The sequence below is a fragment of the Megascapheus bottae genome, chromosome 20, assembly GCF_031878675.1.
Source record: "Megascapheus bottae isolate mThoBot1 chromosome 20, mThoBot2.hap1, whole genome shotgun sequence".
Classification (NCBI taxonomy): Eukaryota; Metazoa; Chordata; class Mammalia; order Rodentia; family Geomyidae; genus Megascapheus; species Megascapheus bottae.
Genome location: NC_143528.1, coordinates 33,534,829 through 33,557,394, shown reverse-complemented (window position 1 = coordinate 33,557,394; position 22,566 = coordinate 33,534,829). Strand labels below are relative to the sequence as shown.

The following is a 22,566-nucleotide window of genomic DNA, read 5'->3' as shown; positions in this document are numbered from 1 at the left end:
TGTTATACTTTTAAAGAAAGCAAGGCGTAGGGTTATATAGTGAATAGTTGAACTTGAGGATTTGAACCTGGTCTTGACCATTCCTCCCTATGTATATCCAACTTCAAGGGGATAAGTAGTTGTGTTTCCAGTACTGGAGGCCTTGGTGGCAGGAAGTGTGGGGGTGCTTCACAATACCTTTGCTAGTTCCAGCATCACAGATGTTATCGTTTTTAATAGGTAAAACATGGTATCTCACTTCATTTTGTATTTATTGGATAGTAAGTATAGTTGAATATATGTGTCTTTATATATATGTATATATGGGTCATTCATATTACTTTTTCTTTATATTTCATTTTCTTAGTCCATTATCCGCTGCTATAAGAAAATACTATAGACTTAATAAACAGCAGTGGTTTACTTGGTACATGACTCTGGAGTCTGAGGGGCCCAGATTGCTTATCTTGGCATATGGCATCTTCTTGCTGTGTCATGACAGGGTGTGAGGTCAAGTGAGTACACATAATACAGAGTTCAGCAGGCTGAACTCATCTTCCTTACCAGTGATTCATGCAGTAGCGTGTTGTTCATTCATGAAGGCAGAGTATTTTCCTGACAGAATCACTTCCTCTTAACACCTTTATAATGGTACTTTCAACTCAACAGAGCTTTGGAATAGATGATTAAGGTCATGGCACAATCTTCACTCACTACTTTTCTATTGGGTAGTTTTTACTCTAATGGCCTCTCTTTAAAATAAGAAGGCTAAATCCTGTTTAGTGAGTAGTTTTCCTATTTTGTGAATGGTGGGACTTCTATTTCCAGGGTACTGTCCCTGAGCTCTTTAGCTCAAGGCTACCACCCTACCCTTGAGCCAAGCCCAACTTCCCATTTTCTAGGGGTTAATTAGAGATAGCAGTCTCAGGTTCTTTTGTGCCCAGGCTGGCTTTGAACCTTGATCCTCAGATATCAGCCTCCTGAGTAGCTAGGATTATAGGTGTGAGCCACAGCGCCCGGCAGGATTTCTTTATTTGTGTGCCAAGAACTTCTCATTATATTCTTTAGGAAATTTCTTGTATAAACGGTACATGGAAAGGAATATGTATTTCAAGATTTTATTTATTTCTAGAATGGCACTAAATATATTGACCACAGGGTACATTAGAATGTCTGTAATACCATTCCCAGTAATACTACTTGATGTTATTTAAAAATGTTTTAGCCATTCTGTACATCTTTGATTATGAGTTGAGACTGAAATATTTTTAATATGGCTCTTTGCATTTCTTGAATTGTCAGTTGATGCCTTAAGGAGGATTATGTCTTTATGTACCATCTTTAAAATTTCATAAATTCACTCATCTATCGTGGAATACTCTCACTTTTCCATCACTGATGATAGTACACCAGACTGCTATGGAAAGGATGAGTGTTTCCTTGTTAAGTCAGCCTTAAGGCTTTATATTCCTTTTATTCTTTGTTTCAGTCTTGTAGATAAAAAACAAGCAGCTTAGGCAGGTCATATGACTTAACCAGAGTAGTTATATATGTTAGAAATAAGCTGTTAACCTTCAGTCTCATATAGCACTCCTTCTTTCTATCCCCAGCTCTTGAGCCATCCCTTGAGAAAATATACTTACAGTTACATGTTGGAAGTTAGATGGTGAAGAGAGGTATATTTTGATAAAAAGTTAATTTCTGGAAGTAGCCTACTAGAAATACTGTAATGTGATGTGGGATAGTTCCTTGTTCCTTTTTATTAAGTATCCTGGTGGATATGTACACAGAAAAAGAGTAGGGATTAGGTTCTGCCCTCTTCCTCTTCTCCATACTTAGTACCTTGGCACTTTTGAAAGCTCTGCGTGCTGCCTGCCTCCTGCTGTCTTTCGTATCCCTTGCTCCCCATTCCTCTAGGGAGTGAAGCCTTTTTGTCCTTGTCTCACTGGTGCCTCCCTCTTCATACTGTGGTACTTGGAATGCTGCTTTCTGTAGTTCTCCAATGCCATGGCAACAACAGCTCATGGTAAGTGCTTTCTTTGCAGTCAAGGAAAAAAAAAAAAAAACTCTCTTTTCTTTCCCTTTGGCCTGTTTGCAATTAGCACTGTGGGTCCACCCTTTCCTCCAGTAAAAGCCAAGGAAGTACTGAGCTGTAGTCAAGATGACAGGGCATACTGGAGGTATTTGTGGGCGTGCTAGCTGTGTTCCTTCGCTGTAGTTTGTATTTGGCCTTTTCACTATCAGTGCTTCTAATGTAGTCCCCAAGACATCCTATGTACTTGGCCCTTCAACTCACTGTTCCTTTACTCTTACTATTATTTTTAACTTTTGTTACAGGTTATATATTTGCAGTTTAACTATGTATTTTATTCCTATCAGAATGTAGAGTGTAAGTGAACGTGGTTCCCTTTTTGTTCTGTTCGTTGGAGCTAGTGCAGCCGGAGCTAAGTCTTCCTCCAGTATCCCAGGCTTGGTTATTGGAAGCCTGATTTGCTTCACAGTCAGTTCTCATTTTTCATCTTCTTGTCTCTTCAAGGCCAGGCTTACATCACAGATGACCTTCTTTGGGAAGTTTGCCCAGCTCCAGTGCCCTTTGAAGTTGCCCAGGACCTAAGGCCTAAGCCAAGAGAGAGACTAAATGGAGTAGATTAGAGTTGACAGGAATGATTCTCATTTGATATCACTCAGATTTTGGTTTGAATCCTGGCCCCTCTGTGTTTTTAGTCCATATGAGTTTGAAGAAGGGTTGCCACACTAGTTTGCTCATTTGCAGCATAAGTTTTCTTGGCTTGGTAGATAAACTCTGTCAGTATATGGAAACCACAGGTACATAGCAAAGAAAGGAAAAATCCTTTGGAAGCATTTTCGGTCTGAACTTAAATTTAAGAATTGATCCTCTTTTGAACAGAATCATATCTTCCTATAATTTTTACATAGAAACCCTAGTATGATGACAGTATTTGGACACAGGAAAGGTTAGTTGATGCACTAAGGGTAGGGTTCTAATTCTATAAGACTGATGTTCTCAGAAGAGGAAGACATCAGGATGGCAGTGTACAGAGGAAAGGCCATGTGAGTACCCAGAGAGAAGGCAGCTGCCAACTAGTGGGAAAGAGAGCCCTCACCAAAGCCAGACCCATGGATTGTGGGCTTGGAGTTTTCAGAGAAGTGAGAAAAATATTCGGTTGTGGGTTGTGGAACCGTGTATTTATATATATATATATGTATATATGTATATATGTATATATGTATATATGTATATATATGTGTGTGTGTGTATGTATGTATGTACAGGTTCTGGGGCTTGAACTCAGGGTCTGGGCACTGTCTGAGCTTTTTTTTTTTTTAATTGGAATAACGTATAGAGGGGTTAGAGTTACATTAGTCAGGTAGTTGATGCATTACTTCTCACACATTGATACCCCCTGTCTTTGAGCTTTTTTGCCCAAAGATAGTGCTCTACCACTTGAGCCACACCTCCAATTCTGGCCTTTTGATAATTAATTGGAGAAAAAAATCTTATAAACTTTCCTGATGGCTTTGAATTGCCATCAGATTTCAGCCTCCTGAGTAGGTAGGATTACAGGCATGAGCCACAGGCACCCAGCCATACTTGATACTTTTAAATGCATCAGCATCATTCTTCAAAATAGAAACCCCAAGGTGAACTCAGGCATTCTTGGTCTGGGCAGTTTTGGTCATTGGACATTACTCTTCTGGTAATGTTGGGTCATTGATGGAACAAACCTCACAATTCAGGTCTACCCCTTCCTATATTTGACCTGTCATTTTAGTTCATGTTTGGAATTCTATCTTACTAATTTCTTGTACTATTGGGTATATTGAAATGTCTTTTTTTTTTTTTTGCCACACCTGGGGCTTGAACTCAGGGCCTGAGCACTGTCCTTGAGCTTTCTCAAGGCTACAGCCCTACCACTTAGGCCAAAGCACCACTTCTTGCTTTTTCTATGTGTGTGGTACCAAGGAATCGAACTTGGGTCTTTGTGCATGCCAGGCAAGCACTCTATCACTAGGCCAAACTCCCAGGCCTTGTATTTTTTTTTTTTATGCTTTCCCACTGGCTTGAACTCAGAGCCTAGGTTCTGCCTCTAAGCTTCTTTTGCTTAAGGCCAGCACTCTACCACTTGAGCCACAGCTCTACTTCTGGCTTTTGGTGATTAATTGGAGGTAAGAATCTCATGGACTTTGCTGCCTGGATGCTTTTTGAACCGTGAACCTGGATCCTCAGATCTCTCAGCCTTCTGAGTGACAGTTTGCCTTCTGAGTAACAGTTTGCAAGTGTGAGCCACAGCATCAGCTTAATTTCTTGCGTTTTGTTTCAGACAATAGAAGTCAATTTTAAAGAACTCTGGTTAGACAGGACTTTAGATGCCAAACCAACTGTCTTACCTACTTGCCAGCTGCTAATGTTTTCCACACTGTTTAATTTTGGATTATTGTAACAAACTGTCATTAACTGGATGTCTTTAACCTCTTTTTTTTTTGGTGGGGGTGGAGGGCATAGGGCTTGAACTCTGCCTGGGTGCTGTACCTGAGCTCTTCAGCTCAAGTCTACCACAGTACCCTTGAGCCACAGTGCCACTTCTGGTTTTCTGGTGGTTAATTGGAGATAAGAGTCTCAGGTCATAGGGCTTGAACTCTGAGCCTGGGTGTTGTCCCTGAGCTCTTCAGCTCAAGGCTGCTACCGGTCCCTGGGCCTGGGTGTTGTCCTTGAACTCTTCAGCTCAAAGCTACAGCCTTACCCCTTGAGTCACAATGCCACTTCTGGTTTTCTAGTGGTTAATTGGAGATAAGAGTTTCAGGTCCTTTTGTGCCAGGGCTGGCTTTGTACCTTGATCCTCAGATCTCAGCCTCCTGAATAGCTAGGATTACAGGTGTGAGCCACCGCTCCTGCTCCTGCTCAACCTCTATTTCTTAATCCTGGTATCTCAAAGTCTGGTACTTGGTGAAGGCCCTCTTTATTTAGTGGAAAAAGGTTTTTTTTTTTTTGTGCCTATGTCATGAAGGCATGGTTCCTATTCATGAGATGTTCACCCTAGAACTAATTGCCTTCAGAGGCCTCCCTCAAATATAATAAAATTGGGATTAGTATTTCTATTTAGAAATTTGGGTGTACACAGATATTCTTAGTAGTTTCTGTTTACCCTGCTTCCTACTTCCAGTTTTGTTGCAGAACTTTTTTTTTTAAGTTGATGTATTCCCTTAATTGTTTATTCAGAGGAATATGTATGTTGAGCCAAAATCTGGCTTCATTTCACTGCTACCCATAGACTACAGGTGTGTACTCAGAAAACAAGACTTCTATTCTTTGTGTTTTTAACATTAAAATATAATAGTTCATTTAGTATCATTAGAGAAAAAGAATGCGATGTGGATTGCAGCAGTCAAAGCTAGAAAGATGAATGGACCTGTAAATACATAAATAAAGTAGGAGACTGATTAGGGATATTCTATTTGGTTTGCTTTAATGAGTCCCTCTCATGAGATCATTCACTATGAAAATAGATGAAAGAAATAAGCCATTCATTTTTATTATTTTAATCGGTAATACTTTGCTTCTGTACTTAATATGATAAACATATTCATCTGAACTCCAGATACTGTTTTAGAAACTGGATGAAACCCTACAGATGTTCTGAATGCTCTAGTGGCAGAAGGTTTATCTTTTCTTGTCCTAGGCTTCCTTCCTTTTTTGGGAGAGTCAAAGGCAGATGGGAGGTGGGGCTGCAAGCCTTCTTGTGCTGAAGCTATGGGTTGTGAACTTGGCTTGCCACATCGGGTGTGTGATTGGTGCCTGGACAATCTGGTTAACTCTGGCATTGTTTTCAGGAGCTTGTTTCTGTCTTCTTTTGGTGAAGACTGAGGGACCAGTGTCCTGATAGGAGTGGTGCACACCAGGTGTGTGGAGTTGACTGCACTGTGGTGGAGCAGTGTGGCACAGTGGTTCCATGTGGCTGCTACCTGCTGGCCCCTGTGCTATGCCGTGCCCTGCTTGGTTCCAGCCCTCCAGTAGTCAGTGAGGTAAAAAAAAACCCTGCTAGGAAAAAAAAAAGTTTAAAAAGCCACCTTTTCTGCCTAAAGTAACTCAGGTCAGTTTCTGTTTTTTTTTTTTAACCAGGAACCTAGAAAGATACAGCCTTATTTGACTCTTTTTAAGTAACCAAGAAAGATCTGGGTATTTATCCCTTCCCAAGAACTTAGGAGGTTTGCTTGTTCTCAAGTCCTTAAGTTGCTGTTTATGTGGCAGTTAGGAATTGTTTCTTCTCATCTTTAATTAATTAATATTCAAGGTGGTATTCTAGGAAAGACTAGATACTTTTATTGGCAAGAGAAGGAAGGTAGACAGGGACCCTAGCAGGATGTTAGTGTTTAGACAGGGGAAGTGTTGTAAAAGGTAGAACTATGTTTGATTGGTTGACAAGGAGATTGAACTATGATTAGGAATCTTGGCGTTTTCAGAGTTGAAAGAAAGAGCTGCCACTGCAAATATCAGAATTTGTTGGGGATTAAGTACCTTGAGGGAAAAGAGTGTTTTTGGTTTTGCTTTGCTTTGTTTTCCCTTTAATTATCACTTAAATCAATGAATAATTAATTGTAGGTAATTTCAGAGTAGAGATTTCAAATCCGTGCTCAATCACAGTTACTGATTGAATGAAGATAGTTCATTTTTACATCAAAGATATGTTAATGTTTTTTAAAGTTTTATTGCACTGTTTATTGTTTGGCAAAAATTTCCTCAGTCTCAGAATTGTCCTGGGAAGGTTTTGTGGGCAGGGAATCTTATTAGGAGGAATTACACACAGACAGCTGGTGGCTGTCCAGAAACTGTGTAGCTTGTGTGTGTAAATACTCCCCTCTCCTCAGTGTCCTGAGGGGCAGGGAAGGAACACTGTGTTTACCACTTTCTCTTAGGAGCTTGGAATCCTACAACAATTGAAAACCAGGAAGCTCTTTCTCCTGGCAGTTTCAGGAACTGCTGTGCTCTGGGCCATTCAGAGAAATTCAGAGCTTACAAGGAATGTCTTCCATGGTTATGGTTGTTTTACTGAGTTCCTCAAGAAGGAATTAGCTCAGTTTAGGGGATTTGGATTTGACTCTTTAACTTCTTGTCAGGCATCTTAAATGTTGGGAGTAGTTCTTTTCACAGCTTCCAGCCATCTTTGAATGTGCCCTCTGTGTGGGTTCATAATCATTAGCAAATGAAGTAAATATTAGGAGAAGTGGCTGTTGCCTGCTCACATGGCTTGTCTGATAATCTGCATTTTACTTTGATAAGCTTCTGAAACGTTGCACTTTTGCTACTGGAAATAGTGAAGTACAGCTACCATCTTTCCTGTCCCTTTCCCTGATTCTGCCTGTGGTTCTATTCCAAAGCAGCTTCTTTATCCTTTCATCTCTCCCCTTTTAAACATGCATGCTAATTTCATATTTTATTTTGAAAATATATTTAATATAAAAATTGGATCTTGAAATAGTCTCTATTCATCCTGAGTGTGGAGAATATGGGTCCACTGCTCCAAATTCTTCTTGCCATCCTAGTGAGTGCTGCGGAGAGGCCTGGTTGTAGTGCATAAGTGGAAGAGAAGACATAGAGGAGGGCTACTTTATTATTATTATTATTTTTGCCAGTTGTGGGCCTTGAACTCAGGGACTGAGCACTGTCTTTGGACTTTTTCTCAAGGCTAGAGCTATACCACTTGGGACTTGAGCCACAGCACCACTTCCAGTTTTTTTTTTTTTTTCTATGTATGTGGTACCAAGGAATCAAACCCAGGCCTTCATGCATGCTAGACAAGCACTCTACCACTAGGCCAAACTCCCGGCCGAGGAGCGCCACTTTGAAACAAGACTTTGACAGTCTAGTAAAGAGTATGAAACCCATGGGAAATGGAAGGGCAGCCCATTTGGAAAATATATGCTGTACAGCAGTTTAATTAAAACATCCATCTCATTTGAGAAACATTTTCTTTTCAGTAGCTCAGTGGGTTCAGCTCTGTACTGACATTCCTGGCATCTGTTTCCCTGACTCCAGGCCTGAGTACCAGCTTGTAATCCTGGGAAAACTTACGCAGCACATTCTTTTTTAGCTTATAAAGACTTATTTAAACACTGCTTCCTCTTTTCAGAGAATATTGTAAGACCTAATGAAATTGTGCTACAAGGCATCTTAAACTCCACAAAAGGTGAAAGGAATGGTCATGGGAGCCTCAAGTGAGATATTGCCAGGAGTATGAATCTGGCATGGCTTTTCCTCTGCTGTTAAGCTCCCCTTTACCTTGTTCTTAACGCTGCTTTAAATAATACTGTGGGTACTGTGCTAAGCTTGAGGGCCATCTAGTGGGTATGATAAGATCTGTGTGTCAAAGTGAAGAGGAGTCTGTTGGCTCCCTGTGTTCTAACTTGCCATCCATCACAAGAATCCTGCCATCTGTGGTACTGGACACTTCATCTTGCAGCTTTCAGTCTGCTCTGTGGACCCTCAGCTTCTTTGAGAGTAGAGCTTAGGTCTTGTGGCCTGTTTGAGTAGTAAATTCTTACCTTGGCAGCCAGATGTGTGTAGGATCTTACCAGAGGTTGTGGTAAATTGGGCAGGAGGGGGAGGGATGTTGGGATAGGGAGAAAGCCTTGCCAGTAGAGCCTGTAGTCCTTTTGTCAGTGCTGGTAAGATTGCTATTTGTTGTTGTCCCTCCTCAGGCAGAGCTTTCCTTCATTCCATTTGGAGATATTTCCCTTGACTTTTGCCTTGAGGGGCTCATATATTTTCACTATAGTGACATACTAGAGACAGCCAACTTGTAAAATCTCACAGTTTTCAAGGTTAGTTTGGACAGAGGATGGTGGTACAACATGGTAGGAACATATGTAGGAACCAAGTGACCCCATCTCCAAGTGTGGAGCAGGAGAAACATTGGATGGTGAGGTTGTACCATTCTTTTCAAGGGTACCTTTCCAGTGACCTAGAAGAACCACATCTTCCCCCTCCACTCACACCAGGCTGAATCTTCCTCAGGTCCCATCATACCCTAATACAGCCTCTGTGGGCAAAGCCTTCCACATGTGGGCCTTTGAGGACGTTTACCATTTCATCCAAAGCACTAGTGGCTGGAAGGCTCAGAAAGACCTTGTTTCTGAATGACTATTGAATGAAGCTACTGTAATCAGAAATAGCAAAGTTTAAAATAATGTTGATATTCAGGATGGTAGAATTGGGGGAGGTAGAAATGAGTTGGGAGAAATATAATTCTAAACTTTTTGAATTCCATGGAACTATAATGCTCAATTGTTAGCATATTCTAAGGAATGAGCTAGGCACATTTAAAAATAGCATTTTAACATGAATGAACCTTTTTATGAGCTGAGCTTCAATGCAGAATAAATTGCTCTTGTAAACTGTGTTTTAGTAGTCTGTTTTAAACGTTTGAGTCCTTGGATTTTAACAAACATTTGAGGGCTGTAAAAGCAAAGAAACTTCTGACCTAAAAACAACAAAATAATTATTACTGTTGATCAATGTATTGCCAGGAAGAACTATTTGCCACCTTATTTATAATGTCATGCTTTCTTTGAATTTCAAAATATATTATTCCACAGGATTGGTATGGATGTAAAATAGAAACCATTGACTTGCAAGGATTTGAGAGTCATTTTAGACACAGAAGTCTTTTGTGTTTCTCCATGGAAAAGAGGAAAAGGAGAATCTAGCAGCTTTGGAGATCAAGGGAGGCCTTGCCAAAAGAAAGTCAAGAGTGGCTGCTGCTCCAGGCTAACTCTTTACCCCATCTTTGAAGTAAAATAAGTATTCCAGGTTATAAAAAGCAAAGCATTATTTTTATATAGTGTAACAAAGTAAAGCATAAAAGTAAAACATTATTTTATATATTGTAATGAGTTAGCAATTATAATTTGAGTCTAGGGTACCCCTTCCCCTGCCCCCAAGACAAGATCTTGTTGTGTAGTCCAGACTGGCCTTGAACTCCTTTTAAGCAACCAGTGCCCACATCATATTGTAATTTTCATAGGACATATAGGAAGAAAACTTCATCATTAAGGATACTTGCTTTGGATTTTTTTTTTTTTTTTGCCAGTTCTGGGCTTGGGCTCAGGGCCTGAGCACTGTCCTTGGGATTTCTCAAAACTAGAGCTCTACCACTTGAGCTACAGCACCACTTGCGGCTTTTTTTCTATGTATGCGGTACTGAGGAATTGAACCCGGGTCTTCGTGCATGCCAGGCAAGCCCTTTATCACTAGGCCAAACTCCTGGCCCCTTACTTTGGAATTTTCTGAAAGGCTTCCATGAGCATACATCTCTGTATTCCATTAGTTCATGGATGGACCATGGCAAACTTGCTTTCTTGATAATGCTATCAGCATCCACATTCAGCCCCACCAACCTGGTCATCTTCTGATCTTTGGCAAGCAATGATTTCCTGCTGGAGAGTTTCCTGAAAACCTTAGATACTGCTCAGTTCTTGGATAAGTGGAGATGAGAAGGTGCTGCCAAAATGGTAAAATCAGGAGTTGAGCACAGCCCACCGAAGTTATTCCTATCTTTAAAAAAAAAGTCTCTGCCTTTGCTGGCTATCATGTAACAGCCGAAAGAGTTCCAGTAAATGCCATCATCTTCTTGTCAGCATTCCAATGCTGATGGTGACCACAGGGATGGAGATTGATGGATTGAAACGGAATTTCCTCATGGCCATTTGCCCAGGCATTTGATTGAATTTCTCTGGGTTGGAGCCACTTCTCTAACTTGATTCATTCACTCTTCTTTTCTGTGTGGTGATATATTCCTGTACAATTGGTAGTTATACTGAAGGGGGTTGGATTAAAATCTTAGGTGAGGAGCAGTGGAGTACTTCTATGTCATTTCATAGCAAGATCCTCAGTTGGGCTTCTGGTAGCCATCTGACATGATAGGGAAGCAGGAGTGTGGGCTGTGGATTCAGCTACATGGGTAAGTTGGGAATAGGATCAAAATTCTTAATCCCTATTTTTTGGGGGGGGGTTAATTGTCTCATTACTAAAAATAATTTTGGGGTTAGAGAGATTAAAGAATGAAACTGTCAGCTGGGAGATGGCCGCCCTGGGTTTGATTCCTGGGTACCACGTACACAGAAAAAGCCACAGTGGTGCTGTGGTTCAAGTGGTAGAGTGCTAGCCTTAAGAAAGCCAAAAGACAGTGACCAGGCCCTGAGTTCAAGCCCCAGGACTGGCAACAAAAAAAAAAAGAAAGAAAAGATGAATGAAACTGCCAAAATAGCTTCAATATTGTATGTGCTATTAACTAAAATAGAAAATATTAAACTGACAATCAAAACAGCATAAATTATTTCCTGAGGATAGATTGGTCAATAATCTTATAATCTTTTTTTGAGTGATTAGATCTGCCTTGGCTAGAATCCTTTAGCCTATCCCCTTCTTCCAACTGATATAGTCTCAATCTAACATGACATTAAAATACTTAGGTGGCATGTATTCCTTTCAAATATCAGATCCATGGACCAGAAGTGTTGCCATCATTAGGAGCAGGCTCTATCCCCATTAAATCAGAACTAGAATTTTAGCAAGATCCAGTGTGTTTCCTGAATTGGCTGCAGTTTGCCAACTGCTAATTGGTTGCTTTCTCCTTAGCTTCCTCCCTGTGCTGCAGTCAGTGGAACCTACCATTACCCCAATTAGTTCTACTTTCTTCAGTGGCCTGTGTTTCCTTGATTGATATTGATTCCCTAGGAATGCTCTCTTTCAGCTTCCTGATATATAAAAAGGTGCTAAGTACTTTGATTTGTCTGGCGATTCAGACATGATTAAATAGAAGACAGTTTGTGCCTATGGCTGGTACTGGCTCTGTGGAGAACAGTTGGGCAACATGTATGAAGAATTTTTTTTTTTTTGGCAGTTGTGGGACTTGAACTCTGGGCCTGGGCTCTGTTCCCGAGCTCTTCAGCTCAAGGCTACAGCCCTACTCCTTGAGCCATAGCACCACTTCTGGCTTTCTAGTGGTTAATTAGAGATAAGAGTCTCACGGACTTTAGTGTCCAGGCTGGCTTTGAACTGGGATCCTCAAATCTCAGCCTCCTCAGTGGCTAGGACTACAGGTGTGAGCCACTGCACCTGGCTCTTGACGAATCTTATGTGTATATTTTCTTCTGTCCCAACATTCATTAGATTTCCCTAAACTTGGTAATCAGAATTGAATGTAAAGAATATACAAAATGCTACCATTACAAAATTACTTATAATAATAACCATAAATTGCAACCATAAAAATTAAATTACTACAAATTATATAGTTCCTGTACTTCTAAGGCTTGTAGTTAAATAAATAAGAGAAATACATAAAGTAATTTAGAAGTACAGATGTAGTAACAATAATGGTAGGGGAAGCAACAACATCTGTTGGACATGGCCAATGTCTGAGGCTCTGTTGTAAGTGCTTTATATGTGTTACCTTCCTTTAGCCTTGCAAAATCCTGTGACATAAGACTGTCATTAATACTAGAAGAGGAAATTGAAGCACAGAGGGTGACTTGTACCATATATCTGGTGAGTGTAAAGACTCCCATCAGATGGGGACATTTAAGGTAGTGTTAAAAGTACAGAGGTGTGGGGTGGGGGAGTTAGAGTCAGTGAAGGTGCCATATCAAGAGTTTTTTTCTGTGACTTGAGACAGTGGAAAAGGCATTGTACAACAAGGAAGGATATGGTAACTCTACCAGAGACAAGAGGTAGAAATGATGATTTGGGGATCTGAAAAAAGATGGAGCGAGAGGAGAGACAGAGTTCTGAGCCGAGTGGGGGCCAAAAGTAGTGGTGGTATGTGAGCTCATAATTTGTGTAACTCATTCTGGAAGAAGCTGGGAACAGCTGAAAAATTTTAAGATGGGAATACCCAAACTTAGAAATTCTTGGGGATGGGGAAAAAAAGATTAGCTGAATTAGCTACAAAAATTACCTTGAAGAAGTGATGGGATCCTGAGATTGGTGAGGTGGATAGGAAAGAATATAATAATTGCCATGATAACATGCTGAGTTTTGAATTGTGCTGGGGTACCATGCAGGATAAGGATGGCACAGAGAGGCACGAGATACTGTCTCTAGATTAAGGGACTGGATTGGAGAGATAGGATAGTGTAATACTGCCACCATGGAAGACTGGTTGGAAGTGGAAATGAGAAAGAAGGACGCACATAGCCAGACTTCTGGACTTTGGCATTTGGGATTGTGTTAATGTCAGCATTCATGAAAGGATAGGAATATACAGTAGTCTTTCCTTTTCTGTGGTTTCTCTTTCTATAGTTTCAGTTATCCTGTGGTTTCAAGCACAGTCCAAATATGCTCAATGAAAAATTCTAGAAATAAAGCATTCCTATGTTTGAAATTACAGACTGTTCAGAGTACCACAATGAAATCTCATTCCATCCAACTCTATCCTACCTAGCATGTGAGTAAGATTATGCAAAATTGCTTAGATACTAGGATATTTAGTAGCACCCAGGAAGAAGTCCAGTGTTTTGGGCTTCAGTTCAGTTGTGACATCCAGGAATATGAAGGGAGGCAGTGAATACACAGAATTTTGTGATTTGGCTTAGCCTTTGTCTGTTACTTTGATGTCATATGTCCAGACAAGGTTTGCCTCTTTAGCCTCCCTTCCAGAGTGAATAGATGTGGAATGAGCTGATTTGCAGCCTGCTTGCTTCTAGAGCAAAGCTCAGGGTCTCCTAACAGCCACAGAATCTGTGCAGGATATGACCTTCACGGAAGTTCTTTGTTAACTGCAGCTAGATCTTGTGATGGCTGGCCAATACAGCTGCGTCCCCTCCTTGGTTACCTCATTGTTCACATGCTCCTTGAGGACCTGTGTTACTTATCTTCGTGTCATCAGTCCACCCTGTGTCAGCCTGATGTCATTCGCAGAGTTGAAGCAGTTCTTTGAATTAGGGTAAATGTGGCATGTTCACTCCCTTGTATTAGAGTAGTATGTGATCCTTGAACCATGGGAATCATTTGAAACTGTAGAAATAAGGATTTCTTAGCCTTTTGGCAGGCCTGCTTCCATAGGGAAATAAGGAGGAGGATCCAAGCAATTCTTAGATGCACTTAAGTTGGAGGGCCATAGGACTCAAAACTGGCCAAGCACTTTATCAGGATATTACTTAGCAGCCCTCTCATTCACCCCAGTTCTTGTACAACAATTTTACTTGGACTTTTTCCCAGACTACAGAACTCCTATTTGATGTGGCAGGATGCATGGATGGATGCATGCATGCATGCATGTATGCACAAATGGATGGTTGGGTAGCAGAAAGAGGCTCACTGTTTGCTTCTGAGTTAGGCACCAAGGATTTGTTATTTAATCATAAGAAAATTTGGGTCAGATTCTTTTCCCTCTCCCTCTCCCTCTCCCTCCCCCTCTCCCTCCCCTCCCCTCCCCCCCTCCCCTTCTCTCCCCTTCCCTTCCCTCTCTTTCCCTCCCCTCTCTTTCCCTCCCCTCCTTTTCCCATCCCCTCCTTTTCTCTCCCTCCCTCCCTTACTGCCTTCCTTCATTGGAAGATAGGAGTCTTATAGACTCTCCTGCCTGGTCTGCTTGAACCACAATCCTCAGACTCAGTCCTGAGTAGCTTAGAGTGTAGACATGAACCACCAGTACTCAGCTTCATTCTTAATTTAAAAATTTTAATTTCTTAATAGTATCTGCTCTCATTAATCCTTCTTCCTAAAAACACTGTCTAGAGTCTTATAAGAGTTAGGAAATAAGGAAATATCTTAAAACCTTCACTTGGAAGAGTTCCCCGGTACCCTCCTGAATGAAGTGTAAGATATCCACTGCATGGATCTTTATCTTTTTCTTTTTCTCTTCCTTCCTTCTTTCTTTTCTTTTTTTTTGGTGGGTAATGGGGCTTGCACTCTAGGCCTGGGTACTATTACTGAGCTCTTCAGCTCAAGACTACTGCCCTACCCCTGAAGCCACAGTCCCGCTTTCCATTTTCTTGTGATTGCCCCCTCTGGCTTTGAACCTTCATCCTCAGATCTCGGCCTGAAATCTAGGATTGCAGGCATGAGCCGCCGTGCCGCTGTTCCACCGGCTACTGCATGGATTTTTGAATGCTGCTTTGGCTGCTCTGGAAAAAATCTGCTTTCTTTGTTGTGAGTGTGTGGTGACTGGGTAACTCCACTCCTGATGCTTCTAATTAATTTCCTCTTGTCAGAAATTGCCTTTCTCTCAGCCCTGGAAAGCACAGTAAAGGCTCTGTAATCAGTTCACATGAGTGGTTTTTGTTCATTCACCGATGCAAGCTTATCAATCCTATTTAACCAGATTTTATTATCATGGGTACCAGACCATAAGTTTCATATGTAAGTTGCCAAAGTTTAATTTTCTGGGTTTCCGCTTTCATTTTCCCCCAGAAACAAGTCAGGTTGTAGGTTTCTAGCTAGTTCAAACAAGCATTCTTAAAGTTAACTATTAGTTGTACTTGAGAAATCACTGAGTGATCTTTGGTAAAACACTATGTACTATTTAAACTACGCCTGGAAATTCTAGTTCATTACGTTGATTTCTGTGTTCTAGTTATTGATGTGCAGGTAGAAAGGACAAACCTCCAGGCCCCAGAAGATTCTGGAGATCAGAGTGTGCTGTGGGAGTGGGGAGTGGGATATGAACTTTAAAATGTTGGAAGCAGTGAGTCATTTTTATCTCAGTGTTCTGCACTCAAGAACAAAGGTAATTTACATTTACTCATTATTCTTAAGCTCCTGCACTGTGTTGGGAATCCATTGTTGGTGAGGAAGCCTTGCTTTCGTTAGCAGGGACATTTATTTCTCTTGCCACTCATAGCCCAGGAGCAGCTTTATGGTTAATGGTGTCATTTCAATAACTGCACATATGTAAAGCCATTAGCGGAAGAAACTAATAACTTAGCATCCATTGTAAAGTACTCATAGTAAGCCACTAATCCTGCCTTATGAGTTTATGTCCCCAGATCCTTAGTGCTGTGGGGATGGTAGTGGTAGCCTGAGGCATGGTTGTTTTCCTAACTGCCACTTGTAACTTAGCCATTTCGGGGATGTAGTTATGTACCCCATGTAGTTCTAGAATGCACCATAGAGCTCAGTGTGAGCACGTGTAAGAAGTTATGGGCCTGGGGTCAGAGGGGGAGTTGGGTCAAAATTAAGTCCTCTAGCTCCACTCCCAGGAACTGGATACCCTGAGCACAAAACATTTAGCAGTCTGCAGGAGCCACAAACACCCCAGGTGGTGTGGCACAGGTCACCTATGACCAACAGAAATGCTGCTGTGCAAGGCTTCAGTCTCTGTTGTTTTTCTCAAATGTGAGTCACAAAGATAATTATCCCATCACTGTGGGCGAAGCTGAGGTACTAGGGAATGATTTAATGTTTCTGAGGAGGTAATTATCAAAGGGGACTCAAAAGTCCTATTTTTTTCAAAAACATTTTAAAGTTGGAAATTAACAAATTAAATGTGTCTGTGGTACAGAATAAGGCTATAAAGTGAAGTAACCCAGGCCTGGGAAAGCAAATTCTAGCTGGATGTGATGGTACACATTTGGGAGATTGCTAGCTCCAGCCAGCCTAGGATCCATAGACTCTATCTCAAAAACAGGATACAAAAGCAACACCAAAAAGGCAAATGGGAACAAGAATGACCAAGATTTTAAACTCAGACAATGACAGATGCTGGCGGGATTGTGGAGAAAAACGAACCCTACTGCACTGCTGGTGGGATTGTAAGCTCAGCCACTCTGGAAAGCAGCGTGGAGGTTTCTTAAAGAACTGAAAATAGACCTTCCCTACCATCCCCCCATACCACTTCCGGGCATCTGTCCTGAACATCATAACCCAGGATATGATAAGGACACCTGCTCAGCTATGTTTATCTCTGCACTATTCACAATAGCCAGGTGATGGAAACAATCCAGATGCCCTACCGCAGATGAATGGATACATATATATATATATATATGCATATATATATATATAATGGAATTCTACATAGCCAACAGACAAGATAAAATAATGGCATTCAAAGGAAAATGGATGAATCTAGAGCGAATCACGTTAAGTGAGACAAGTCAAGACCAAAGGAACAAAAGGCCCATGGCATCCTTAATATGTGGCTATTAGATCCAAACAGTACAAGAGCGAGGACTCAAAAGTTGCATACCCAATGCTATGGACATAGTATTGGAAATATAAGCACAACTACATAGACATAAAAACTTATGACTCTATAGACATAATGTTTTATTACATAGATTATTATGTACATATACATACAAATCCTTAGCCTAATTTTGATTATGTTCTAAAATGCCAGTGATTGTATATAGAGATTCCCTTCTTGAATACTTGTTTTTTAAACACATAATTTGAAATATGATGTAAAAAATCAGTTAATAAATTCTTTAATAAAAAAAAGAGCTCAGGGACCTCACCCAGGCCCAGAGTTCAAGAAAAAAAAAGACAAAAGAAAATAAATAAAAGTATCCAAATCTAAAAAAAAAAAGGCAAATGGGATATGTTATCACTTTTTATGTGGAATCAAAGTCACAGACCAGTGAGGGCGGTGGTAGAAAAGGAACATTGCTGGCTGCTTGCCAATTATACAGGAGGAAAAGGGGTTGTGTTGTGAAATGCCTTACACAGCTTTGAATGTAGTTAGTAATAGCTAATTATAATTCCCACCAAGAGAGTAACTGTCAAATCTTCTTACCACAAAAAATGATAAATATTTCAGTTATAAATATGTTAAATGGAAAACTGGAAGTTTTGCATGAAACCACGAAAGTTGTGTGTGTGTGTGTGTGTGTGTGTGTGCGTGTGTGTGTATTCTGAGGGCTTGAACGAGGCCTGGATACTTTCTCTAGTTTCCTTGGCTTAAGGGTAGCTGTTTACCACTTAAGCTATATACAGCTTAGCGTCTTGTTTTTTTGATGTTTAATGGGAGGAATTTTTTTTGATGTTTAATGGGAGGAAAGAATCTCATGGACTTTACTGCTGAAGCTGGCTTTGAACTGATATCCTCAGATCCTTGCTTCCTGACTACCTAGGATTACAGGCATAAGCATGGTTCCTGGTGAAAACAGTGTGTGTGTGTGTGTGTATACATGTCATACTTATCATACTTCAGAAAATATTTACTTATGGTAAGCAGTTAGTTTCTGTGATGGTTAATCATTGTGACGTACTGTGACTAATTGTGTTATTGAATACTCATTACATGTGATTTGTAAAACCACATGTTTTGTGAAAGCTGAAGATGTATAATGTGGAGCGAATCTTTCATACCGTAGGTAGAACAAGAATCCTGACAGCACTTTAAATAATGGAGATCTTTAAAATGAAATTCTGGGTCACTTGGTTAATTTGTTTGATGTCTTTTATAGATATTAACTGCCCATTGGGATGAACCTAAAGCTGGGGTACTATCTTAGTGCAGAATTGGGCAGTAAAGGCTCTCTGCCTCAGTTTTGGAGGCATGATGCTACCAGCAAACCACGAACAGGGATATTGACAGGGTTATTCATGCAGTAGGTGTCACTGGATCATTGGAGTGCCAAGAATGGACCTGGAACTTGTGCTAAGCTTATGTCTTTAATATCTAATGTTCACTTTGGTGTCCTCTGCCTAGACTTTCCAGATGCTATTTGGTAGATCCTATATCTCAGTTCTTGCACATTTCAGCTTCTGAGTAGCGAGGAGTATAGGTGTGAGCCACCAGTATCTGCCTTCCTATGTCTTAAAATTTTTTCATATGAAGTTTTATTACAAATGGATACTTAGCATCCTAGCTCCCTATATCACACTTAAAAAATTAAACAGCTGCCAGTATTTGTAAAAAAGCAAAGCAAAACAAAACAAAACAAAAACCAGTGTCTTCTGCATTTGGAGCCTTGCCTAGACAGCTAGAGTGGGCATGGGTCAAAAGAGGTGATAGCATCTTCCCATTTGGTCTCAAAGGGGAAGGAAGATTCCTGTGAGTCTGTTGAAGGCCTGTTTTATATAAAATCTTTCTACTGACTTACTGTCTGTGTTGATGGAAACCACCATGCTTTGTTTCTAAGCCCCCACTCTCCATATTAGGCCACCTGCTCTGACTGTAGCCTTGGAGAGCAACACAATGCCCATTTGCCCACGTCCCAGAGGAGCAACTTTCAGGAAATGGGCAGAGTGAATAGACAGCAGCTGGTGGGGAAACAGCAATGGACCTCCAGGGACGTTCCGAAGGCCAAGGATTCAGCTGAGGTCTCTCGTGCACACACTTAGAAGCAGGATGGCAGCAGGGTTAGAGAATGTTTAGGTGAGAGGCTGATTTCTTGCCAGTGTCTTTCCTTAGCCTGTGAGCCATTTCCTATTTTCCTATGGCTTTGGTGCTTTCTAACTTCCAGAAATTAAACATTTGGCTGGTTACCTATCGCTTTTATCTCTCGGATATTTTTGATTTTTCTCTACTCTTCAGTGGATTTTTACTTGAGGTTATTGCTTACCTTTTGGTATTTCCAGCCTTGTAAGCCTGACTGAGGAGTAGGGGTTGTGGGTAGAAATACACTTGTCATCCCTTTCTGTCCAGGTACGCGTGTTTTTATACTTTACCTGCAGGCATATTCCAAGCATATTTTTGAAGGGATAAGTACCCTCTTTAGGAAAGTAGAAAGAATAGTTTTGGTTGTTTTTGAGCAATTGAAATTTGTTTATTATAACGATTTGTTTCTTATGGGAAGTTATGATTATTTCATTAACAACTCACTGCCACTTGAAAGCAGCAGATATATATTTATGGAAAAATGAATCTGACTTTGTGGTGTTTTACTGAGTGTGGGTAGACATGGAGGTAAGTGTAGATATACATGTGTGCATGTGAAGGCACGGCTCCTTAGATCTGTGTTAGTTTCTTGTGATGGCTATAACCCAGTCTTAGTGGCTGAAAGCAGCAAAAACTGATTTCCTTACAGCTCTGAAGAATCTGGGTCCAGTGGTCCCTCCGGAGACCCTTCAGGGCAGTCAGTTTTGTTGCCATTTCCAGCTGCGTGGATAGGCCCAGGATCCCTTCACCCATCTTCAGAACAATAGACCTCAGGTTCAGAATCTACTTTTCTGTGTATCTGTTCCACAGTGGCTCACACTGGACAATTTAAATAAATAATCCAAGCAGTGGATAATAACCAATCAAATAAAGTGGTGAATTCAGCCTCTAAGGATAAAGAATTTACAAAAGTGATAGTTTCATGAGGAGAAATGGATTTATGCATTTGTTAAATATCTTTCCACAGCGTACTAATTAATTACAAAGTCAAAATGTTTAAGTTGACACTGGAGAAGGCTGGCTGATCAAAGCAAATATTATCAGTAATAAAACAGAGAACAAATACCATTTGGTAGTGTTAGAAGAAAATAACAAGACTCCTGAGCACTCCTGTTCATGATTTGTGACCTGAATTTAATTACAGGGAATCATAAAGATAAGCCTAAGGTTTTGACATCTAATTTTCAGAAGACATTGCGGTGAAAGTTGAGGAATGTGATAAATATAGTAGTAGAGTCCAAGTAGCCATAAGCATAGGTTTTACATTTTACTGTGGAAGGATCTGGTTAGGACATTCATTGGCAGAGTTTTGACTTATTTAGATCTTTCTTGGGCTGGTTGCCTTTTTAGTAAAATTTTAGATTTCGTGTCTGCAGATATGGCCATTTGGCCTTCTGTAAGACAGAGTGGGGGCAGGGCAGGGCACACTGTCTGCTATAGTAATCTCATCTTGAGTTTTATCAAGCCAGAACAACTCTTTATAAAATCTCAGTGAATGCGATGGTGGGGAGTATTAATACCCTGATCTGCCCTTGAATGTGGGGATGTAGAGCCCCCATGCTTTGTTAGAGCGGAGCCCTTGAGTACATTCTACCTCTTGGTATAGAAGGTTTTCACAAAAGATTCCTCTTCTGCTTTGACTGCTGTGGGACAAGCCATGAGTTCAAGCTGACATCTTTAATGATACAAACCTCTGTATTTGTTTTTATAAATCATCGAGTGGCTTTTTTTTAAAAATCAAGTTTTGATTAAAATGCTGGAGGCCTTTGTGTTTGGTTCCAGCCTGTCTGTTAGTGATGCTGGTCTCCTAGTGAAGTTTCCTTCACTGCTTCCTCTCAGTATTTGCATAGGCTGATCCTTCTACAACTCCAGGAATGCAAACAGCTTCCCTTCCCTCTGCTTAGAGATACTCTGGTGTTCTTCCCAGACTCTCCTCCTCATCTGTGCAGGTACTGGTTCTTCTGAGTCTTGTCTGATAACCTCAGCTAAATTAGAGCACCTGCTATAGGGCCTCTTTTCCAGTGTGAAACTCTGGAAAAGCCATTCAACATTGATATTTGTTCTCTGTTGGAGAAAATAGATTAGTAACCGTGATTATTAAGCATCAAGCAGAAGAGTGTGCATGTTTTCCAGAAAGATGCATTTTACACATTATGAACATAAAATGATTAAGAACTGTTTTAAGAAACTGCGACTTCAAGATAGTTATCTCGGGCTGGGAATTTGGTCTAGTGGTAAGAGTGCTTGCTTAGCATGCATGAAGACCTGGGTTCAATTCCTTGGTACCACATACATAGAAAAAGCAGTTCCTCAAAAGACTAAAGAGAGAGCTCACCTGTGACCCAGCAATTCCACTACTTGGCATTTACCCAATCGTCCAGAAACAAGGACATACTAAATCCACTAGTTTTGGGGGTTATGTTTTTATTTTGAGTAGTTATGTAGTAGTTATGTACATTTGCCATAATTGCTTAATCAATCCTCATTGAATAGTTGGTTTTATGATGAATTTTTATGATGTCTTTTTAATAATGTCTTTGTTCTCATTTTGCAGGCAGAGACATTTGTTTGGGTTAATAACGCATCAGCACATTCCCAGAGTGTTGCCAAGGCCAAATATGAATTTTTATTTGGCAGATCAGAAGAGAAAAGTCCTGATACTAGTAAGTATTCCTCAACCCACTATCCTAGGTAAAAGATAAGTAGCACTTCTGATTTTTTTCTCTCCACCTGCATTCCTTCTTTCCTCACTTTGTGATGCCTGTTTGCTCCCATCATTCAGCAGTGACAACTTTCCCTGACGTGGAGTACAGACACAGTGGATGTGGTTTCTGAAGTCCGTTTTTACTTATTCAAATAATGTTCTTGTTTGCTAATTTTTTGTAAGCTTTCTTGGTAGTTGTCTCATTGATAATTCCCTTATTGTTGTGTTTGGCTCATACAGAATATGTGCCTACACAGTTGTGTTTTTATTTTGATTATTCTGTTTGGCTGTATTTAGGGTTTTAGTTGAAACTCCATTTCTGATGCAGTCATCTCATGATGTTATCATGGACAATGAGGCTATTTGGCCCCTGTCCTTCCCCTCCAGCAGTCTCTGCCAGGCCAAAGCCCCTAGCCATCTGTGTTTATCCTTCCCAGACCATGACATGTACCTGTTCCTATCCCGAGACTGTCATAGTCTTTTGTGCTTGTCCTTCACATTGACTCTAAATGTTTAATGTGGCACCGGCATTTGCACCAT

At 40.6% G+C, this 22,566-nt stretch overlaps 1 protein-coding gene across 1 annotated transcript in view; it reads left to right on the top strand.

The window, feature by feature from the left end:
- Positions 1-22,566, top strand: part of Psd3 (pleckstrin and Sec7 domain containing 3) — a 285,771-nt gene that overhangs the window by 25,706 nt on the left and 237,499 nt on the right. The window contains exon 2 of the mRNA XM_090354241.1: positions 21,877-21,985. Within this exon, the coding sequence (XP_090210367.1) occupies positions 21,877-21,985 (109 nt within the window). The remainder of the gene's footprint in view (positions 1-21,876; positions 21,986-22,566) is intronic.